The sequence below is a fragment of the Syngnathus scovelli genome, chromosome 3, assembly GCF_024217435.2.
Source record: "Syngnathus scovelli strain Florida chromosome 3, RoL_Ssco_1.2, whole genome shotgun sequence".
Lineage (NCBI taxonomy): Eukaryota > Metazoa > Chordata > Actinopteri > Syngnathiformes > Syngnathidae > Syngnathus > Syngnathus scovelli.
In genome coordinates, this window is record NC_090849.1 from 21,193,505 (window position 1) to 21,217,444 (window position 23,940).

The following is a 23,940-nucleotide window of genomic DNA, read 5'->3' on the forward strand; positions in this document are numbered from 1 at the left end:
TTTGAAAAAACATCTCTCCAATTTTCAATTCAGAGCAGAGGCGCTGCTCCCCTGTGTCGAGACGACCCAGACGAGGTGGCATCCGATTGGAATGCCCCTTTCGGGTTACTCTTTTATGAATTGCTGATTTTCACTGTCCACTTTGCTCTTATCGGTGAACTTTGAACCCGGCGGTTTTATAAAATCTAAGCTCGTAGAGGTTACGGAACACTGCTGCAAAAAAAGGAAGCGCTCGCAGCAGGGGGACCCCGTGACTGGCTTTACGTGTTCTGATCCAGCCACATCAAATTTGTGTCCACGGTGTGTAGACCCACAAAACTTTTTTTTTTGTCTCCTTGACAGACACACACAGACGTAACAAATTCCTTCTTACCAGAACCACCACGGGGTCATGCAGGGGTCCATCGGTGTGTAGCGTTTCCACGTCTTCCTCGATGTTGTAGTGCCACTCCACGCCCAAATCGATGAAGGTCCTGGACTTGAGCTCCTCTCCTTTGCCGTTGAGGATGTAGTGGCCCGTCGCCTGGTTCTTGATTGCTGCAATTGGCCGTTTTGTTATGAATCAACGAGAAGCGGCTCCACCAAGAGCGTGGATTTTGCTGCGGCAGCGCTTGCGACACAGTGATTGCAACGTCAAACACATACGGAGCCAGAGAGGCTGGATTTAATTCGCCGGTTCAATTTGAGGTGCAAACAAGACCGTTAAAGCAATTTTTCTACTACTGGAGGGCAAATAGCACCGCAGTTTTTAACCAATGATGTCTGCCATCTAGCGGTGAATGCTGGTATTACAATTTAAAACTAGACAGGGGGGTTTGGGATGGCGGCAGCCTATAAATAGCAAAAATCCAAATATAAATAAATAAAAAATAATGAATTGGGCGGGGGGGGGGGGGAGTATTTTATACAAATCTGATTATTTAAAAAAAACAGATAAACTTCCAATACTACTCCTACTATTTCCAAGCTTCTTGTAGCGTCTATCAATGTCGACGGTAAGACCGCCTCAAGGCTGCGTTAATATGTGATTTGATATTCCGTGAAAGCCCAACACCAAAGAGTGGCACAAACAATCATCTGCCGCAGCACCGCATTTTAATGGAGACAATTTTCTTAGGAAATAACAAAACTGTGAAGGCTCGGGACACACACCAGCTGTCATCACTCCCCTGCCGGCACGAAAGCGACAAGACGCAAGGGACGCTTTGGCTTTTTAACAGCTACTTAGTTTGAATTTCTTTTTTACATTCTCCGTCTGCATGCAGCAACATTTCACAACCAAACTTCCAAAACCTGAATTCAGCCAAAAATCTCCTTACAATCACTGCGGTTTGAAAATTCCTTTCTCGTCCACTGCCATTTTGATTTGAATTCCAACAATCGGTCAGATCTACTCGAATCTACTCAACGTAAACGCGGTGGAGCTATTTCGATCGCTGAGTGTTTTTGTCCGCGGCTATTCTAAGCCATAGAGTGTCTTTAATCGCATTAATGATCCATAATGCATGCACGGTGGAGTGCCAAGAAATAAATTATGCAAGGCGTCATGCAGAATGGATGAATGTTTTTCATTTGTATATACGTTACGATTAGCATCGTAACGGCAACAAGGGAGACGACGTCCGTTAGCCGCCGCCCGGTCGCGTAGCGATGTCACACTTACCAAGAATTTGAGGGGAGGCCTCATGTTCTTGGATGATGACATGTCTAGCTCCAGGAGGAATGAGAAACATCTTAAGGTAGCCTTTGGCGCCCCAAGAAAAAAAAAAAAAGGGAAGAAACAAAAAAAGAAACACAGACAGAAGACGCGTAAGATAAGCAGAAAGGACGCAGGGTTTGCAAGGGTGGACATCCCGCACGCTTGGCTCTACAAAGCAGCCCGAGAACGAGAATTTCATTAAAAGAGGTTTTCATTCACACGTATGAACGCTTGGAATACCAAAGGAGGTCTTTGTTACCTCTGCCAAGGCGATTTGGTTTGTTTGGCAAGCTCAATGTGGACTGTGAGGAAGCTCCTCTTATTTTTTGAATGTGGATTATTTCTAGTGGTTTGATTTATTTTAATTCCACTGCTTTGTTTTATGGTTTTTTTTTTTTTCATTTATAAAAGCTAGCAGAAATTGTGAACATTTGAAATTTTTGGGGCTTTACATTTTGTTCGAGGCATTCCTTGTGAAAGGATTCCTATCGCTTTCCAGAATTTGGAGGTGAAAAATGTTTTAGCCTTGGCAGATATTCAGTTGCTGTGCGAATGAAAACCAAACAACAACCCGAGCAAAAAACAAAAAAAAACCAAAAAAACAACGTGTTTAGTAGACTAGTGGGCAGCAAAGTCTGGCAGGGATGTCCACCGCTCTTACAAACCTCCCGTGACTCACCGATGACATTTCTAAACTCTTCGCTCTCATTTAAAAAGACATTGCGAGCTCCTTTGGGCAACGAGAAGGCTCCTCTGGTTTTCCCTTTTGGAACGAAACAAAGCCGTTAGTTTGTTTGCAGGCGTCGGATCGGATCACATGGGATCAGATCAGCAAAGCAAGTGGGACTTCACGCTGGATGCGAATGGAATTTAGTTTGAGGGCGGATGGGCACGAGAACCCTGTGGGGGGGTGTAATTGCTTGACCCCCGTGACATTGGCGGAAGGGGGTCACACGACACGGACGGCGTGAAGCTCTGTGAGGCTATTACGGATGCGGCTGGCTTCGGCGAGGTTACGACAGGTGGCACGGCTGCAGGGACAACACGGCCTGCAATCCTACTTTGGATCCAGCTGCGGGGGCGGGAAGGGGGGGGGGGGGGGGTTGTGAGGTGGGTTTCATTTTTAAAAAAAACATACACACACATCCAGGGTGAATATCCAGTTTAAATTGAAATCCAGTGGAACCATCAAAGTCGATTGTTGCAGTCAAAAAACTTTTACTAAGGGAGACTTTTCTTATTTTAAAAATAAAATCAATTTGCGTGAACCTGAGCGAATTTGATGACTCAGCATTTGCCAAGAGGCTGGTTCATTTTGAAACCTCAATGATTTGGCACCATCTTGTGGCATCTTTGTCTAAAGGAACCATGCTGGAATGAATTGAGGGGCTTCAAAAGCCGTATCGGTACTCGGTATCGGTGAGTAACGACGATCAGTCCGGGAAAGAAGTGTTATCAAAGCGCCATACGTAGGGGCCATCTTGCGGCATGTTTGTGCCAAGGAATGATGTTGAGGAGCTTCCTTTAGACAAAAATAGTGCTTTGCCACCATCTTTGGGTGTTAGACTTTGGAGATTCCACTGTAATTTCTTCACAAAATGGCCGACACCATCGCACTAGATTGCCTGTAAAGGTCTGCCGGGGATGTCTACGGGATGCTGCACACACACGCATACACACACAGAGGCTTAAGTTAGCGTGGCATCGGAAATAATCACATGAAGTGGACAAACGTGTATTGACCACAAGCCTACGTGGATCATTATTAGCAGCAGAAAGTAGCAACAAGGGTAAGTGTTAGCGGTCTGCGCTACAATCTGGACGGCTACAACGATGGATACTTGCACAGTGTGTTTTCCAACAAATGGCTTTCTTTTTGGGCTCTCTTGTTTAATGCTTTCCCTGTTAAAAGATGTTAGATGATGTCAAGAATGAATCATTTCATGATCAAAAAAAAAAAAAAATGAAAGAGGGATGTCTGACCCAGTGATATTAACTGTGCCATCATGTCGTAATCCAATTTTGGAGTATATTGATTTTTGGTGTGGAATTATTTGGGTGAAAAACTTTTAAAACATGTAGTTGGATGACAAGTCGCAACTTGAAATTGTTTTATATTTCAGTAACATGTTTTCTTTTCTGTTTGATTTAAAGTATGAGACGTTTTCATCACAATTGCGAGGATCGATACTTAGTATCTGGGGGAAAAAAAATCCTTCATTTCTACGATTCAGTTTCTTTCTATCGTGAATGCCTGGCGAGATGAGTCATCACATGGCAGACATTTTTAAAATGGCCGAAAATACCTTTTCTTTGACTGCGATTTCTATTGTGCAAGCTGATGTATAACGTTAACTATTTCACCAATATAAAGTCTTAATGTTATGCGCTGAGCTCAAAATGAAGGAGGGCAAACGCCAATAAACGATTACAGGTATTAAATATATTTTTGGAGACTTTGGTGGTGGGTGTCACATAGTGTGCCTGGTGAGAGGAGATAACCTGAGAGAAGACACTTCAATTAAAACCAAAGCATAGAAGTCAGTGCATAATGGGATTTTGTTTTCAAAAAAAAATAATAATAAAGGAAGTGGGAATTAATTACTTCTTCAGTAATTAACAAGCTTCTTATTCCTGACGATTTTGACAGCCGAGTCGCTTCGTTTATCGGCTGCCAACGTTCGGATTCATAACACACCCAAACTTACTCACCCTTTTGAAAACGCCTGACAGACACAGAACGGGGGAAAAAATTAAAGATCGCACACTTTTTATGTTTTTTATGTGTAAAAAAAAAAAGTTAGCTGTTAGTGCAGGCGTGGCAGGAGAGAAACCAAAAATCCGATTCTATTCACGACGAGCCGGAAAATACATCGACGTTGAAAATGAGGTGTGTTTTTTTTTTCCCCGGCATTCCCTCGGTGGCTTACCGGCTTTCTTGGGAGTCCGGGTGAAGGTTCCTTTGACGGTGCGACAGTGGGAGTTGTCTCCTCCGCAAACGCCGCACTTGTCCTCAACTTTGTTGGAGCCGATTTCACGGTCACAGCCGACTTTCTAAAGATTGAAGTATATTGTTGAATAATGAGAAAAAATATATATTTGTGGTCACAGGTCTTACCACACACTCGCCGCGGATGCAGACACTGTAGGCGTCCTTGTAGGAGCATCGCGTGCCATCATGCACCAGCTGCTTCATGTAGGCCACGTCGCCCGTTTCCTTGGACTGGCAGTATAAATGGCATCTCTTGTTGGCTACAAGAATCAAGGCCAGAGGAATTAGTCGACTTGTTTTCAATTTAAAAGGAATTTCTAATTATTGCGTTCATGGTGTCTCGCTGGCTGATTGCATTCAATTAAGTATTTTTTGGTCATATTGATTATTTCTTGTCGTGTTTATTTCTCTTGGGCAAAATGAAGATTGTCAAGAATAACGAGCGAGGAATAATTGGACCTGTCCAGCAAATTGCCTTTTTTTTTTTCTCTCTTGTGGATTATTTTTTACTTGAAACACTTATTTTTTTATCATGTGGATTCTTTCTGATTGTTTATTTTTTCCTGGGAGAGGTATCAATTAGGAAAAGGGGACGATCACAATTCCGTAATTCATCAATGGCGTTTTTCTCAGATGTTTATTTCTATTGTGGAAAGAGACACTTACCCAAGAGCCCTTTTCTTGTCCAACACATGCAAATGTGACATTTTCTGCGCCTTTGGGGCGGCAGTTGGCAGTGTCACTACACCTTGACGAAAGGGCGCCTTGACCCCGAATCAACCCAATATACACTCACCCCCTCCCTCCCCCACTGGGAACCCAGCGAGCGATGCATCAGCGGCGGCCCGACTCACCGTCGGGATGCTCGTAGGGCATCCAATGGTGCTTGGCACTTTGGAACTCAAAGTGGGAGTTGCGGAGTTGACACTGTTGCGCTCGGAAGTCCTCAAAATGCTTAGGGCAGTCGTCTGTGTTGCACAGCTGGTACTCAAAGTTGACCCCTGGGCAGTCCAGGCCGCCATTGAGGGGACTTTAGGTGGGGAAAGAAGGGACATTTGATAGTTAGCTTGTGGCTATCGTCATCGAACGTTAGCTCTCTCCCGTCTAAGAATAGAGAAGGCAGATTTAACCTTAAAGTTATGCTAATACGCGAGGCGACCTTCTGGCTACCTTGCTTTTAGTGGACACCTTTGTTCCATTCCAAGACTTAATCACAGTCTTTTCACTGCAAATATTCTCCTTCCATTATACCATAGTCCTAATTTTAAGCATATGTCACAATGAATTATTCAACTTTTTCTTGACAATCTTTTCTTTTTGAATATTCAGTAACACTAATATCGGTTTTAAAATCTATGACTAATATTGAGATATTTCAGGATAAAACATATGCAAGGATGTAAATATTAGATCTAATTATTCAATTGATATATTCATGGTGCAAGAATATACATTATATAGAGCTTACCTATTTTTGAATGCTTGATATAGCAATTCATGATTATAAAATTCAAGATTTTCACGACGTTTAACTTAAATGCAAGAAAGAAATTGAAAATAAGGAAAGACTGCTAGTGCCAGAAGAAAGCCAAGTCACATTCGTATAATATTTAGAATATTTATGGCAACTAGCATTTTAGCCTACAGTGACGATTTGTGGATTTTTATAAAGTGATTTGTTTGTCACCTTTCCTAATTAAATTTAAACGGTAAATGGACTGAACTTATACAGTGCTTTATCTACAGTTCACCAAATGGCGCTTCGCAAAACAAGAATGGAAAAAAAAAAAAGAGACAAATGTCAGCGTGTAATAGTTACGTGGGTTGGTTGCACTGTCGCGTCCGGAGGCGGACGCCGGTCCCGCAGGAGCGCGAGCAGGAGCCATGTTTACCCCACGGGCCCCAGGCGCCGTCTTGCTTCACCTGGCTGGGATTCTTCCACATGCAGTGACCCTTGTAGCACCACTAGAGGGCGCACGACATGGCAGGTGAACACAAAACGCTTCAGCATTGGGAGACGCTGCTGTTTTGGTTAGCAAAAGCCCAGATGGAAATGTTTTCAAAAAAGAAGACATCTATTTGCAGGAATTGTTTGTTATAATTTTGAAATAATGTTTCAAAATGTTTGAAATAATACAAGTTGGTCAGTAAATCTCAACTGGGACCGGCATTTAATGGCTTGATATGAGATAGACCTACTTTGCCAGGAGCACATTCAGTGCCATCGAGGGGCGGGCCTTTCTTGGTCTTGCAGAAGTAAGGGTTGTCGGGGTGACTGCACCACAGCTGCTTGCACGGGTCGAACGTGCGGAACTGAAAGACATGCAATCAAAGTTTTTATTTTGTGTTCATTTGAGAGGCCTTAAAATGAAGCGAGCTTCGGATAAATGGAGGAGAGCGGTCGTATCGCGGCGGCCCGGGTGTCACTGAGCGTTTCGTCGAAGCAGGAGTGGATTTAAAGAGGCTCATCAGTAACCTCGGCGGAAGAGGATTAGAGGACATCATGAGGTGAGCAGGGCGGGCGGGGAGAAAAAAAAACAAAAAAAAAAAACTGTGTGCTTACTTTGTATTTCATCTCAGGGAACAGCGAAATGGCGTCACATGACCTGTCAAGCGTGTAATGGAAGGGAGGGGACTGCTTCTAGTAGATATTACGTCGCAGAGGATCGTGCTTCGGAGAGATAAATATTGTTTATATGACTGCAATTATCATCCGACAATGTAGCTGCAGGCGATGATTGCTGACCACAATGGGAAATAAAACAGATGTTTATAAAGTGGACCCCGCCATAATGGACGAATATAAATACAATCACGTCATAGTACAGCTTGGACTGGTTGCTAAGCAAAAAATACCCTCCAAAAAATACAACAAAAATATATTTTATGCACGACAACGACTAATCATTTTTGCTTTCGTGATGCCTCCTCGTACATCTTAAACAATCCTTCAATAAAATACCAGCAACAAAATTGTGCTTTTGATGGCAAAACAATACATTTACAGCAAATCACTATTTGCATGCTACTCAGAAGTAGTTGTAATTATTTAATTAATTGCTTGTGTGCAAGTAAGTACATTACAAAGTGCTCCGGTATCAATTGAGGGGTGCGAGTCCACGGCACCGGATCGCTCTGCCTGGTGGGCCTCGGTGGCCTCTGCGGTGTCTGGCTAGGAAAGGACTCGTGCGGAGGAGGAGTGGCAAAGGAAAAGAGCAAACGTCGCCTCACGGCCCCGTTTACCTCCAGTCATGCACTGCCCTCATTGCAGCAGACTTCTCGGGGCCAGGATTAAATATAAATTTGATTCAAATGCCAATTTTTCTTATTTAACGTAGGTTCTTTGTATATTGTTAGGATAAATAATTTCAATGCAATATTCTCAAATACATGGCTCTTTAATTTTAAATGCCATTTTATTCCATTTCATTCGGATATGCTATTTGCTATCGAGCAGCCGGGCCATCCTTTCCCCGAGTGAACTCTTCCATTCCAATCATCACATTTTGTTCACGCACACTGAAGAACAAAATAAACAAGACCCCTAACAACACGCTCTCTTCAATAGGACTTGAAATGAACAACTAATTGCCAGGCGAGATTCACGCGATCAGAGCGAAGTGCACAAACAAACACAGTCAAAGCTCACCGGGGGCATTTTGGCTAACTCACCGAGGTGCAGATCTTGTAGCCTACGCCAAAGTCGAAGCGGCACTGCTCGTCCATGGAATAGTTGATCCCGGGGAGCTCGGGGAGCTGCGGCCAGTCGTGCTTGAAGGGGTCGTCCAGCAGGCAGTCGTACGTGCTGGTGAGGAGACAAAAGGTTCACTCGCGTAGGTCTCATGAATGCAAAGTTTACACACCCTACTCCAATTTCAGGTTTGAATCATTTCAAATAAAGTAACAACTGAGATACAGATACGTAATGCAGACTAGTCTCATGACAGACAGACTATTGCCAAGTAACGTCCAAAAAATTTATTATTCATATACAATCTATAGGCAGACCTGGCCTATTGAGTGATAAGCAATTAGTCAGTTGGCTGGCCGCTAACTAGCTAAACGGTTAGCCACTAGTCTATGAGTGTCAAAGCGGTTGAGAATTTGCATGTTTCACTATTTGTGTTCAGATATCCATTGCTTAAACGGATATAAAACCATGACTACTGATGTTAACCATTAGCATGTCATTAGCCTTTTCCGCTACACGTTAGCATGAAGCTAGTGAGGGCTGTTCTTATGACACAACAGTTTAGTTGTTTTAAAGCGACGTGTAATTCTCTTTGTTTGAACATCTTAAGACATTTCATTAAAAGTTTGGAAGAAAGAAAAATTGTAGTTCTGTCTATTCAATGTGACCTTTGCGGTCCTTGGATTAACGTCTCGAACCGACGCCTGCGTTTGTGTGTCTGCGGTATGACTCGGGCAGATTGCGGCGGCATTAAAAGCCCATCTGGCTGGCTCATTCCTTTGTGTCACAGTTGACTTGAAAATTCTAACCTGGCACGTGTGAAATTGGATGGAAAGACGCAAGACATGTGCTCTTGCCAACAGAGCACGAAAGCGTCGTTCCTGCACTTGTAAGCCTTCTCATTGAGTCGATACACGTGCACGGCGACTGATTGTTTTACGGCCGGATGGAGATCTGCTGAACGCGGGATGTACGTTTCCATCAATCACTGCCATGCTTGAGCTGCTGTTTTTTTTTTTTTTCCCCAATGCCTGCTGCATGCCTCTATTAATCTGTCCGTTCACAGCTAAGTGGCCCTCTCATCCTTGCAAAAAATGGAAACGCTCATCTGTTCGTTCACATAAATTTTTTTTTTTAAAAAGCCAATCACTTGCCTGGCCATTCATAAAGGCGACAAACAAAAACACGCCTGTTCATTTACAAACGTGAATATAACCTTTTTCCTTCATGGCAAAAAAAAAACAAAAAAAAACAAATTGATGAGTTGTCGCCTTTCTAATTTGTATTTACAAAACATGAAAGTTTTTGCCCTGCCATTCGCAATTCACATACGCTCCACTGATGCAAACCAAATCGAAGCTAAAGTCTCCAAAAGTGAACTTCCTGTTGTTTGAAGTGCAGTGAGACATCTTCAGAAGAAAAAAAAAAACCAAAAAAGTCTGTCAGTGAAAGCGGGTTCAGGCAAACTGATTTAACTTTGATTGGATTTGACGGAGGCTCCGGGATGAGGAGCGTCATCACGACAGCACCCTTTTGCAGAAATCCATGAAATATAATTGACAGTTTGCAAAAAAAAAAATCAAAAACATCTGACTCAGAATGGGGGACAAAAAAAAAAAGTCTCAAATGGAGACAGAATAATTGCCGGAGCGATTGTCAGGAAGGAAAAACAACAAGGCTCGACATACTGGATGTATCGCTTGAGTTCTTGCCCGCTGCACATTGACCAATGGTAGCGATGGAAAGCCGCCTGGACCAGAGGAGCCATCACGCTGCCCATCGTCGTCTCGTCCCCGCAACGGTTACCTTGGCCGTCGTGCTCCATGCCCAACCTGCGCACACACACACATACACACACACACACGTATGCCATTTGGTTGGTACACCGCATTTCCTTCCAACTCTGTATTCTCATTACAGTCCTCTGTCGCACACCTCACAATTTTCCAAAACATCTCTGACAGACTTGAGGTTGTTCAATTTTCTTATTATTGACGTTTGGGGGGAAAACAACATTCCCCCATCTTTGAACACAAACACATTTCATAATAACTTTCGGCCAAGTGTTGTGTGCAATCTGCTTCGGGGACAGCAGAGAAAAAGATAATGAAGACTCATAGGATTGATCTGTTCCAGAAGCATTCTCAGAAATGGCAACAAATGAAACCAATGAAAGTTACGCCTCGTTCTGCATCGTCGGTCAGCACAGCCGAAAGCGCACCGGAGTTCATTCACGGAGCGTTGAGAGGTTTTGGGAAATGCAAAGTGCGGTCGAGCTCGAAGCGCTCCCCCGACAGCCCGATAAATAACCCCGGAATGATTTTTTTTTTTTTTTTGGGCCAACAGATAAATGACTCTCTGTGGACAATACGGACAATTCTTAACGAACAACTTTCACGGATGTTTTCTTCAGTGTTGAAAGCGGAGCAATTATTATTTCATGGCACCTCGGCGTAAATGATCTTCCTTGAACCCTATTTGTCATATTTAACCAGGAACAACTCGACAAAAGTATGAAATATTAACACGGCAAGAAGCAGTTAATAAGCCCTCGCAATCTTCTTTTAACGATTAACCTAAAAAAAAAAAAAAAATTGCCCATCTAAATTAAGTGAAAGGCAGAAAAGAAACCCATTTGTTTTGTATCCATGCTTCCCACTGGAGATTATTTGGGAAAATTGTGTGTCTGGAATTTGGCTAAAGAGATGACAAAATGGCTGACTCCCTGCTTAATTTCAAGAATAGCGTTGTGAGAATTTCCCATGCGTTACAATGAACATATCGGCCTAATTTTGTGTTAAAAAAAAAGAAAAAATACGCCTTGCTGATCAATTGTTAGCGTATGCCGCTCGGAAACCAAAATGGCCGACACCTTGTCCATTTCGGTGCGTGGGTAATTGAAACTTCCTGTTATGATAAACTCGTCCTTTGGAAATTGCCATCTTTTGGAAAGAATAAAAGCTCTTGGAAATTAAAGTATGCAGATGCTATTAGTCAAGTGCACTTTTATGGGCTTCTCCAGAAGTGCAAACAGCAATTGAGGGTGATGACCAGGCCCCTCCGCTTGCTATCATAAAACAAGTAATAATGGCTTAGCTTCACGAGTGTTGTTTGCAGTTAGGAGTGGCAATTGTGCCCTCGGGTCCAAGAAGGGTGGCGTGAAAAGGGCTCACAAGTGGCCCTGGCTCTTGCTCCACATATACAAAGACCCCAAAAAGAAAAAAACAACAATGGCTCTCATTCGCTAATATATTAAATGAGAAGAAATGTTCTTACTCTGCATACACCTTGAGGCTACTTCCAAAAGTTCTGGTCCACAATTGTATGGGTTGTGCTCTCGTAGATTAAGATATACCGAACAGATTGGAGCAAGCTAACGGTTGCGGCTAAGTAGCGGCCATGTTTTAGCTTAGCATCAACATGCTAATTTTGGTACAGTATAGTTTTATTTTCTTGTCAAGGCCTTTCCTAATGGCATTTAATCGTAATGGAGGCGTGGTAACATAACTAATTTTGTTTTATAGTGTTTTATAATCATTTTGTACTGTACAGAGAATTTTTAGGTCATGAAAAAAAAAGTATGTCAATTTAACGCACAATCAACTATAATCGACGACCAATAGTCGGTTAAATCAAGGCTTCACTGTATATAATTATACAAGCTTACATATTTTATCTGGTGTAATCCAACTACTCAGCCCCCATATCCAAGAATTTTCATGTAAGGTAAATATAAATATCCGACCCAATCTTTTCTTCGTATTGTGTATGCCCAGTGAGAGTCGTGCCGGAACTTCTTTCTATTCTTTTTACAAGCGGCACATAACGCCACTCTGGGCCGCATGAGTGCCCACTGTGAAATTTCGACATCCCCGTCGAGGGCCAAAAAAAAAAGAGAAAACAAATTTGTCCATTAAACAAACACATGGTGGGCTGTACCGCCGCAGATAGCATTTGGGTTTGCAAAATTCATCCGATCATCGCTGTAGCCAGCTCGTTGCCTCTCGCTCCAAAATGTGTTAGCGGATAAATCCACAAATCTATTGGCTGTTTTTATTTTGCCTCCAGCTGGTGAGGTTTGGCTCCAGGCTGTGAGAGTTGTAAGAACCCAGCAGATTCCACAAAGTTGGCTCATTAAATCTCAATGCTTGGCTGCACTTGGCGGTTCGTCTTCTCAGCAGCGATGTGACGAAATCACATATTGCAACTATCAAGTAAGACTCAAGTCTCAAGGCTTAAGCTTAAAGTCCCAATACTGTGGCAAAAATCAAGCTAGTCAATTGCTTCCTAAATTTCAAACAAGTGAATTCATGTCATAAAATTTTGGCTGGCCTGGCTGCCCTATTTTTATTTATTTTTTTAAACGGTTCCCAAACCACTCTTTGTAATGCCTAATACTTAATTTGTCTTCTCAATCAAAGACGCAAGACTTACACGTGACCCGTCTCGTGAGCCACTACGAAGGCGGAGGAGAAGCCGTCTTCATGGTTGAGGGTGCAGCTCCGGACTGGGTGGCACATTCCGGTTACGGGAGCGTAACCTAAAAAAACAAGTTGGGAAGGATTAGAGGGGCAGAAGTTAAAAACACTGGCAGAGCGGGTGCCGCGAGGGCACTGCCCTTCCCCTATATGCTTGGACCCCCAAGGTGCTATATCCACAGGGTTAGGATTTTTTTTTGTTTTTGTGAGTTTAATCATTACACGGTTGGACAGAGCGGATCAAAAAAAAAAGATGAATCTGTCAGTCGTGCCCGATAACAGGAGGTGACAAAAAGGGGTTCCACTTCCAGTGCGAAAAAGACGATTTCCCAAGTGCCTTCACAGCTATAAAAAGTGGTGAAAACAGCCATTATCACCTGTGGGAAGTTTGAGAATGAAAGAAAGTGCTGGGCTTGAAATGGGAGGGGCAGGGCGGGGGGGGGAGCTCCACGAACTGACTGGGGTCTTTCAATGAGAACGGTTTTGATGCTTAGCGGTGGTCTTTTTCAAACATACAGTATGAAGTCTCTCATCAGCGGCCTTTGTGGAAGGGTGAGGGATAAAAAAATGACTGGGGAGAAATGATTGTGTCTAGAAGGTTTCTTTTATGTGCTCCGTGGCGATAATCTTGAACTGTAAATGATCTTTTGATATTTCCAATCCGACAGTAGCACTTGCGCTATATGTGCAATGCGTTACATTTGCATATTGGTTTTTATTGGCGGCAAAGAAAGAAAATACTCGAAAGGTTAAATTTAAAAGCATCTTAGTCAGCGTATTCTAAAGCTTGCACATTTTCTAGCTCAAATGGTAAAAATCTGCTCACCGTAAGTAACGTACAAAGAGTAGAGACGCAATTGCTAGCTAACGTGGCTAACTCGCGCAGCTCCTGTTTTGGTTTGTAAATTATTCAAATATTGACCTTGTGCTGTCTGCTTTCTTCAGACAGGTTTGTAATAATCCTTTTTTATGCATTTTTGAGAGGTGCTAGTGACATTTCTTTCATGTGAGCTAGCCCGAGGCTTTTGTACTCTTGAATTTTGATCAAGCAAATAATGCAGAGGCGTATGCGTGCGTCCCGGACGGTGATTCACTCTTATTCATGCGAGCTGGCGTAAAGAAGCTTCCCCATCCGCAGTCAGCTTTGGATCACATGTGAAGTGTCAGCAGCTCTCCCCTCCAAAGAGCCGTTTAAACGCTTTTCAAAAGCCGTTACAGCCCAAGTGCTCGTAACAGCAGGTGACTGACACGCGGGAAAATGTCGCAACCGATGAATGACGTATGTAAACAAACGCGTATCGTATCCGTTTGATTTATCAAGTGACAAGACAATGTCGTAATTAGCGTGACAGGGCTAAAACTGACATCAAAACAAATGAGAAATGCTTTGTGCCTGTTTTCGAAGGCTATTTGATGGATTCAATTGGCTATTTTGGCGGAAGACAGGACAAGCGTCTCCGACCGTTTCCATCATCCCGTTATTGTGGCCCGGGTTGTCGGACTTCTCGCTCGCTCGATTGCTTTGTTTGTTGCAATGATCCCATTCCAAAACATGTCACACTCAAAGACAAACGACGAATAATATGTGGCTCGCAGCGCGGCTCCTCATTTATCAATTGCTAACCCGAATCGGGAGATGTTCCGCCCTCCCAGATTCTCCGCCGAACGACGTGAGAATAATTTGGCTTTAGACGAGGCGATTCTACGTGAAGACATGAAGCTGATAATGTCTTGGCTACAAATGAAAGCGCAGGCCGCTCGCCCGCTGGGAGGATTATGGTCACACCGAATAGATTTTTAACCCCCTACGGCAAAAAAAGAGACTGGGGAGAATGGGCGAGGAATTAAATTCCCATTGTGGTCGTTGGAAAGTCAGTGCAAAGGGCTTCACGGGGTGAAAATACTGTATTGCGGAAGCAATTAATTTCTTTTCCCTCACACATGCCGCTGGAAGATGGAATGGCAGAGAGAGACGAACGACTTGAGAAGCTGCCGGCAGGTTCATTTTGTTAGAAAAATAACGGGGGGAAAAAAACGTAATCTTTTTCACAGCGAGTCCTTCAAATGAGGAATTCACCTGCTTTAAATCAAAATAGACATACTTTTCAGGTAAAGGTTTTGAGACTTCAAACTTGGGTCCTCACCTTGCATTCCCGTAGGACCGAAGCCTTGTCGAGTGAGGAAGATGGCGTGGTCGTGGTGCTCGGCGTGGTCAACGTCACCCTTCTGCTGGCCAAAAGCCCAGCGGCATACATTTTCCAAGCTGCGTGACGGGTTGCCTCTTTCGATGAGGCTGATGGACTGACGCAAAAGGCAGAGAAACATATTTCATGAAGATTGCATCGTGAAGGAACTCCAACACTGCCATCAACTGTTGGGACGGCAGAAGAGGAGGTGGACAGCGTTTGAGTTCTGTTGCTAACCAAAACAGCAGCAAAGCATGGAAACAGATCAACTCTCATCGTGTCAAAGAAATCTAAATGTTCGTCAATGGGTTAAGAAAATCTCACCTTGGCATAGCCCAGCATGATCATCCTCACGAGGACCACGTTGATGTGGACCCCCAGGGACTCGTCATGGTAAATCTCGTTTACCTAAGAAGTGTGGGGGGGCACATGGTTATTAAATTGGTTTAAGACAAATCCCCCTTTTCACCCCGCCTAACCGGAGAAGTACACCATGGACAGAACTCATTGAAGCGAAACGTGGACGTAATTAGATCTTTACTTGTGTGGCAACACAAAACTGGTGTTGGACATCACGATTCGGTCTTCGCCTCAGCTAATCTGGGAAACAACAGTACAATCAGTACAATCGAAAGAGATGCAAAAACCAGCGCCAACTCTTACGCTGCGGCAACACGTTAATCAGGCCACGGGATCAAATTTCCCCTTCAGGGATTGGCCTCGGCCCTCTCTATCTGCTCCATGATAGATACAAGTGATAGATTTACTGTGGGAGGAGCTTCACGTCATATTTCTACCAATCCTGCTTTTGCATCAGAGCAGTCTTGAGAAAAGGACAATAGAGGGCAGATGGAGCGTCCAATCCAAATGAAATACATTAATGATAAGGGAGCCAGAGACATGTAGGGCCATTATTAAACTGGTGGCTGGGGTGACGCTGTGATTGGAGGTGAGCTGTACCGTACATTCCCATGACAACTGACAGATGGAGAAGATGTGCTCCCAATGACACCAGCATGCATGTCTTGAATGTCTTTTGTTCGGAGGAGGAAGGCTACGGCAAAATATCCGGTGAACCTTTCCAGGTGTTAAATGGGCTACTTAAGGGGTTGGCACGACGTGAGCCTTTTTTTTTTTTCCCCATGCAGGCATTTTCAAGAGTCCGCTATAATCATAGTATTCATTTGGCTCTTGCCCTCCAGTTGGTTGGTAAAAATATATTGTATTCGCTCTGGCCCGACTCATCAATTTTTTTATTTTTTTTTATTTCAAGGCTGATGCTGATGCGGATACTTGGCACATTACAATTTTGACAACCGATTCATCAGTAGAGTGATTAAAAAAAATTAAAGACTGAATAAATGAGCTGATATTTGGCATTTTACAATTCCAAGAACTGATTAATCAGCAGGTTCATTAAAAAATAATTACGGATGATATTTGGTAGATTACAATTCCGATAACGGGTTAATCAGCAGATTCATTAAAAATATATCATGAATAAAATAATGCCTAGACAGCTAAAAAAGGGCAATTCATTGCCACTCCCAGTTGAAATTAAAATGTCAAAATAAACACAAATTACATATAAATTTTAAAAAACAAAGTTTTGCTTGATTATCGTGATTGGCGGGGGATATTTCAACACAAATTGTGCAATAATATAGAGTGCTACTGGCATTTCCACTTTCATCATGTTGGAAGTGCTTTTATAATCAGGCCCTAAAAGAAAATAAATATTGAATTAGGTAAAATTTGCTCTTTGTGATTTAGTACTGCAGCAACCTCAGCTTGTCCTTTATTGAAAATATTCAAGAGGCTTACAGGAATCCTGCAGCTGTACCCTGCGAGTTATTTTTGGGAGTCGTGGCATTTGTCTATTTTTTTTCTCCATTTATTGAACGTGTAAATAACAGTCCCATTGAAATAGATCCGGCAGACACGAAGAAATATTAAGGCCACACTAAAAAAAAAAAAAAAAAAAAAAAGCCTCCACTACACTCCTGGATTATCAGATCCTTGCTCATCTTCTCAGATCATCCCTTCTTGGCAGAGGATAAAGAATATGCCTGTGAGTGTTGCTCTATGGTGTGTGTAGCTCAAAAATCTAAAAGGCACCGTTGTATCGTGGTGTCATCAAGACTATTTCAAAACTGATCGTTAACTATGGTTGACTAAAAACAATGCCGCAAATAGACCTCGGATTATATGTGTATATCGTTCAGGCGGTGATCTTCCCGCCCCCGCCATATAATTTACATGTCGTTTAGTGTCTGATTCTGAATCACGTAATCCGCATACCTTGCTGTGCCGTCGGCCGGCCCACTGACTGCAAGCTAAATGTCAATCGAATCAGAAGATGCAAAGAAATGTCCATCTTCTAGACTGGAAATATGGAAAGTGCTCATTAGCCAGCGGGGCCATTCTGAGTGAGAAGACAGGCTGGCATAGCGAGGCGTTCATTTGCCTTGAGCCTGCTGAGATTCAACCGCCCATCTTTCCAAACTCGCTCGTCGCACACGTTGAGAAATACGTTTAAGCTATTGCAGAGTTCTTTTCCGCAAAGATTTTAAAAACACAGCTGATCTCAAAAGCCCTCATAAGACAAAAAAAATATATATAGTATATATATTGATCCGGTTTGCTTGGTCTGAGATTGAAGCATTGGAATGAAATTAATTTCTTAGCAAAGGTCGACAATCGTTCACTAAATTAATACCGATTAATCGTTTAGAGACAGAAGTTGCAAATCCATTTACAGGCTTGGTCGAGGTCTGACCGCAATACAAAATAAATAAATGGAGCTAAATTAAAAAAGAAAACAATCTTCTATTTCCATCTGCGTTCCACTGTAGGACAGAAGGATGCTCAGAAAAGGTCCACGACGAATTCAATTTCCATCCTCCAGCGCGATAACACCAATTTATTTATATACATCCTTTTCTTGATTGTCCAATCATGTCGCCGGCACAATGGGACAGTAATGGAATAAAAACACAAGCAGCGCCGCAGCGGCTTTCAAACACCGAGCTGCAATTTGCGAGCGGAACTGAGCAAACTTTAGCCATATGATGTTACTGCGATGCAATCCCGAGAAATGCAGGTTGAGAGCCAGTCATCTATTTTCAATGCTGCCCTTAGGGGGGAAGGGGGAGGAAGGGGGGGGGGGGGTCTCCCAAGGGTGAGCAACCAATCCCGGGCTGCCACTCACACATGCACTCCTGCGGGTAAACTCCAGTTATTGACTGCCTGGCATGCATGTTTGAATACAAAAGGTGAAAAGTAAGTAGGAGGAATAGTAAATGCATTTCCAAACTTATTTTTTTGTGTGCAAATATTTCTAAAAAAAAAAAAGATTCAACTGATCTGTTCATATATTATATTGCAATTCCACTTTCGACCACTTGATGGTGACACTTAAAGGAACAAAGGAGGAATTTCAGGTATTTCACGGTATTATGTTAAAAAGTAGCGTCAAATTGAATTGTTTAATTGCCTTAAATACGCCAAATAAATATCAAAGTTGTCCGCTCAACAAAAACTATTCCACTGCAGCACAAAGCAAAGAAGCAATTGTGTGTAGACCTCAAGTTCTTCCCACACACACACTCACTCACTCATCCAATCATAAATCGAAACGCAGCCGTGATAAGATTTGTGACCGAGAGTAAGAGTCGGCACTAAATGCTTTTTTTTTGGTCTCCCTCCTCCTTTCTTTTTCAGCACGGCGTCTGTATAGCGTAATCATACCCGAGCGAGAATAAGGCACTTCAAAGCTTGCACCGCCTCCCTTCTTCTTCTCTTAAAGTGGTCACACTCCGGCTCTGCGCTGATTGGAGCTTGTGACGAGCCAGCAAAACACTCGTATCGCAAATATGTTAGGTTTGGTATTATTGAGCTCCACAGATGGATCAATGTATTTCTTTTCTTGGAAAGGTTAAGCTGCATGACAGCTTCATAGCAAGCTAGTGCTAAGTTCTTAATGGAAATAAATTATACTGCAAGAAACAATTATGTGTAAATACCATCTGTGTATATCCTTTAAATAATACAAACTATGAGTCTACGACGGACGCTAAATTGTTGTTGGACTAAATCAGGGGTGTCAAACTTTTTTTTTCGCGGGCCGCATTGTAGTCAGAGGGTCATTATGACCCCAATAAATGTATGAGCAGCTCATTATATACAGTAAAAGCTACAAACTTTTCAGATGAGTAAAAACTGGTCAAATATTCAAAAAATATATATTATTAAAAATGAAGACAATTTGCACGCGTGTTGTGTTTTTGATAGACACGTCCACCCAATTTTATATCAGGGCCCACACTCTTGAACTTTCGAATGACTCTTTGAACAAGTTCTGGTGACTCTTTACCCGGCTACCCGATTTGTGTGACTCATTGATTGTAATTGTGTCTTGAAGGAGCCTGTAATTACAACTCATACGTCAAAGCTTGATAGGAGGCAGACGAGCAAGGCCATTGTTTTGTTCCCGTAATGAGCTATTCTCATGAAGAAGCCGGAATGCTTTTGGTCTAGAATTTGGACGCTTGTTCCTCAGCAACCAGTCTGCTGACGATGATGGAAGCCTTAACAAACCAGCAAAGCCACCCACGCCCTTCCTTGAGGGTCCTGAGCTAATGACCGCACGCACACACACACACGTATATATATGTATACATATACACGATTAAATTAATTGATTAATTAAATATATATGAATATATTTTATTATTACAATATATTATATAAATGATTAATTAAATATATATATTAATATATATTATATTATATATATATGATTAATTGAATAGAAATTAATTTAAATAAAAATTTGAATAATTTAGTCGTATAAATGAGTTTACATTAAACTCAGGATGTAACTTAATCATAATTTTTTCAAAGGTTGCAATATGCCAAAATGTACATTTTACAGTACAGTAGGATGAGCCTCGGCAGGCCGTGCGCTTGCACGCTAACGGCAGCTAATCTCCGCAAGGAGACAGGACGGAGGCAGCTCGGCGTGGCCACTTCCTGCTGAGCGCTGCGAAGAAAACCCGTGTCTTCGCAGCATGCCTTCTCACACAAAACACCCTCCCCTGCTGAGCGTGTGTGTGTGTGTGTGTGTGTTTCCTTATATCAAGTGTGGCTTCAGCGTACATACGCTGAGGCGCCCAATCCGCGCCACGCATCGTCATCATTTCGATATCAGCCACGATTCACTTCATTTTCCGCTTATTGAAAGAATGGCCACACTTACAATATTCATGAGCGTGAGGAGGTAGTTCTGCACATGTTCCTTCCCGTGGAATCGAACCACCGAGTCGTCTACTCCCAGCAGGACTTCGATGTTGTAGTCGTTCTCGCCGGCGTCCCGCCGTCGGCGCTGCTGGACCGTCTCGTTGATCTGCCGCGCAACTGTATCCAGAGTCCCGGGAACGTCTGGCAACTCCGCTTCTGAAAATAAAGAAACAATAATGATATCCTTTCGTAGATTCACAGTCATCCGTACGTCCAGGATCTGCTTATCTGCTGGGACGCGACTTGGGCGACTTACTCCATGTGTCCTCCACGATCCAATTATTTCAACTGGTGGCTGGGGTCGGGGCACGACAATATTGCGCCCCACCTCGGTCCGATCCGATCCCTTGCCAAACAACTTTACTCATCAACTATGAATCCTGCTCATCTAAAAATAGATTGAGATATTTCTATTCAGTCCAACTTTGCTGAGTTTGCTTCTCAGGTTTTTGTCCTCTGGTTGAACCGGCTTTTCGCTATGTTATTTTTGGAAGCAATCCCTTCTAAGTGGCCATCATATTCCGCCTTCTGATTTTCTGATCGGGCTCGGGTGTAGCTTCGGAATCTTTATTAGCTGCTTTTGCAATCGGGCCTTGGCTCTTTTGGGGCCTTATTATTTCGCATCACGTCGTGCTTGCCTTGGGCCTTTTTCTGAATAAATATGTGTTTAGTCAAATTAATTATCGCCGAACGGCCCTCAGCTCCTTCACGAAGCATCGTTAGCAATATAACAAACTCACCATCCGTTTCCTGACAATAGCAGCGAAAAAGTAGCTTTCATTTTAAACATCTTAAACAGGAAATTAAATTCATGGTTATGATTTACTCAGTCAAATATGACCACCAGCATTTGACCACTCTGCAGTTTTTATAGGGAACAGCCCAGTGTAATTATTCTAACTTTTATTAAAATCATTATGTTTTTTTTTATTAAAATCCAAACGCAAAAATATTTTTTTGGGCCCTACTGCCAGTATGGTGGATTCTGGAAAAAAGTCTTTCCATACTCTCCAGATTCAACCTTCACGTCGCTATCCTGGCCAGCTCGGTACAATATGTTCTTTTATTCTTATGATTCTGAGAATAAATGTTCTATATTTATAGTCACGGTTGTAAATACACACAATGCAAAATTTTCTCAGACGTGAGCAAAAGATCTTCAGTATCGTTATCGGCGCCGAACACTAATGATCCCTTGCGGTTACGTAAGAGGGAAAAATCAGATTTGGCTTCCGAGTGTGCATCTCTGGCTGCGTCTGATATGAAAATGAAGTGAAGCATTGGAGCTGACAGTATTGGGTCTGGCTGGTAGTGCACTGTGAAAGCGATCACACTCATCTACGTGATGGAAGTGGCCGCGCGCACGCCACTTTGTATTTCAAGCCCTCCATTCATACGAGTCATTCTAATTAGGATATGACACACTCATTTCATGTCTAAATAATGATACACTTCCTGTTTCTAATCCTATACGTTCCACTCTACTTATGTCATACAAATCACATCAATTAAGATACTAATCACTCCAATTAAAATGGGATACAATGCAAATTCATTCCTACTGAAGAAGAGATCAGACTAAAAAACAGAAATCACAGATTCTGGAGCACTATCGTTAAGAAAGTACGGTAATCTTTAAGGGACAAACGAGAGATGTGTAAGCAGAGGCCATTTTCTTTTCGTCTTTTTCCAGAGATGCACCGCTCTACAGACACTGCTGTTAGTTGAGCGGTCGAGGTTAGCTAAAATAAACAGGGCAGAAATGTCCGCCACGTCTTCCGCGGGCCGGGCTCCTACAGGCCGGGGATTGTGGGCCGAATTCCTGCCCTCCACCACTCGCGCCGTGACACTGGCATTCTTGTGCACCCCCGCCCCTCCCTCCTTCCCTCCACCGCCACCCTCATGAGTAAACAGGCTACTTCAAAGGCACAGGACTTCCCCTCAGTAGCGCCGCTTTAAGACCACTAGTGTGCTCCGGGTCCACGGACCAGTCCCTGGAGACCCCCGCTGTGCGGCAGACCAGGAGGGTAAGGGGTGGTTGGATCTGAGGGCCCGGGAGGGGGGGGTTACACGTGGCACCACCGGACGAGGGGGCGACAAGGCTAGCCTACGCCGCCGCAGGCTAAAAATAGCGGCAAAGTCGGCGACAGTGGAAATCTACTGTCTGTCGGTGGCGTCATACGCTCATTTAATTATGCACCGGAGACGGATGGAAAAAAAGCAGGTTGATTATCATTAGCAGGGACGGGAAGTACAAATACTGCCGTGTATATTTTTGTCCATACGGCAAATCAGCGAACCGTCGATATTTTCGTTGTACTTTTGAAGTTCGGGCCCTTGTAAGCACAAAGTTGTGAATCGCCAACTTGCCAGGAGTCAGGAAAGAAGCACGATTCAGCCGTACTGCCGAGTTCACTGATCCTGCAAGTACACAATAGGAAAAATCAAGCCGTACTCGGAGTGGCACGCACGATTACCATCAGCCCTTGTTGTTTCTTGGAAATGACACAAAAGCTTGATTAAACGCTCACAATAACGGTGATCTCGCCTCCTCCAGGAACATGAAACCGAGGATAATTGCACAACATAAGCTTTTCTCTTGCGTCTGAAAACGAACATCGCAGGGGCAGCGATAACAACAATAACAACGAGGGTCTAATTACGCGCCGTATCACCGCAAAAACTTGCTTGACTGGGCATTTCATATGGCAACGACTCCTTACTGGCTTTGTGATGCCAATTTAATATGGGCTGGCCCAAAACTCACTAAACAAGCCCCAATATTGAAGCCAACGCTCAAACTCCCGCAGGGTCACACGCTCCTGGATCGCTAATGAGTTCGGCTGATTCGCCAGAAATCAAGAATAAATAAACCCAAGAGACTTTCAAGAGAAATAAAATGTTACTATTAACCTAATTACGCCTGTAAAACGGATGCACAGGGAATAAAACATGCTAAACGTTGACACAGCAGTCTACTTGGCTAATGCTAATGGGAATCCAAAGCTGTTAGTTGTTTAATGACCTCATTTTTATATTCGTACATTGCAGTGGTAACAGGCTGAAGCTATTGCTTAAGAATCTGACAGGCAATAAAAAAACTTGATAACAAATTTAACGCGCTAATGAAGCACTTAAGCTAGTTTCTTATCAGTATGTGGCTAATACAACATGTTAGCATCAATTACACCACCAAATTTGATTCTGCCAGGTGATACAATTCAGTTCAAGATTTGATACGTTTTCGGGAAATTGCTTTTAAAAAGTACCGTACGAACGCTAACCCGAAAACGTAGCTACCCCTTTCGATCGTCCGGTGGTTAGTATATCCGATTTCTCGTTGTCAGTTTTAGCTAGCTCCGCAGCTTGCTGTTTTCTGGAGGTTATAGGCGTCGCTCTTTTGATTCATTGACATAAAAGTTGCCGCAAGTGTTTTGGGCCCGCTGGAAGCAGCGACGCCGGACAACGCCGGGCCTTGTTGCCGTGGCTTGACTACGCAACACGCAGCCAAACTTAGGCCTCATTCATGGCCGGGGTGCGAACTGCATTTTTTTGGGAGGGGGGTGAAGAAAACGCTGGCTGTATTTCCTTTT

At 43.1% G+C, this 23,940-nt stretch overlaps 1 protein-coding gene and 1 long non-coding RNA gene across 6 annotated transcripts in view; one reads left to right on the forward strand and one right to left on the reverse strand.

The window, feature by feature from the left end:
• The window catches only part of adamts3 (ADAM metallopeptidase with thrombospondin type 1 motif, 3), a 46,765-nt gene that overhangs the window by 6,708 nt on the left and 16,117 nt on the right, over positions 1 to 23,940 (reverse strand). Inside the window, exons 5-18 of one of the 5 annotated variants that reach the window (XM_049763023.2) lie at positions 20,307 to 20,497; positions 15,371 to 15,454; positions 15,005 to 15,161; positions 12,817 to 12,922; positions 10,071 to 10,214; positions 8,364 to 8,496; positions 6,891 to 7,004; positions 6,511 to 6,656; positions 5,546 to 5,721; positions 4,818 to 4,951; positions 4,630 to 4,753; positions 2,379 to 2,462; positions 1,664 to 1,744; positions 374 to 537 (exon numbers count right to left, since the gene is read on the reverse strand). In XM_049763023.2, the coding sequence (XP_049618980.1) occupies positions 374 to 537; positions 1,664 to 1,744; positions 2,379 to 2,462; positions 4,630 to 4,753; positions 4,818 to 4,951; positions 5,546 to 5,721; positions 6,511 to 6,656; positions 6,891 to 7,004; positions 8,364 to 8,496; positions 10,071 to 10,214; positions 12,817 to 12,922; positions 15,005 to 15,161; positions 15,371 to 15,454; positions 20,307 to 20,497 (1,838 nt within the window). Of the gene's footprint in view, positions 1 to 373; positions 538 to 1,663; positions 1,745 to 2,378; positions 2,463 to 4,629; positions 4,754 to 4,817; positions 4,952 to 5,545; positions 5,722 to 6,510; positions 6,657 to 6,890; positions 7,005 to 8,363; positions 8,497 to 10,070; positions 10,215 to 12,816; positions 12,923 to 15,004; positions 15,162 to 15,370; positions 15,455 to 20,306; positions 20,504 to 23,940 lie in introns of all 5 variants that reach the window. The other 4 variants (XM_049763022.2, XM_049763021.2, XM_049763024.1 and 1 more) reach the window with 4 other exon arrangements.
• Positions 6,999 to 7,547, forward strand: LOC125994240 (uncharacterized). The gene is made up of 2 exons (XR_007490549.2): positions 6,999 to 7,199; positions 7,272 to 7,547. It is a non-coding gene; the product is annotated as an uncharacterized lncRNA (long non-coding RNA).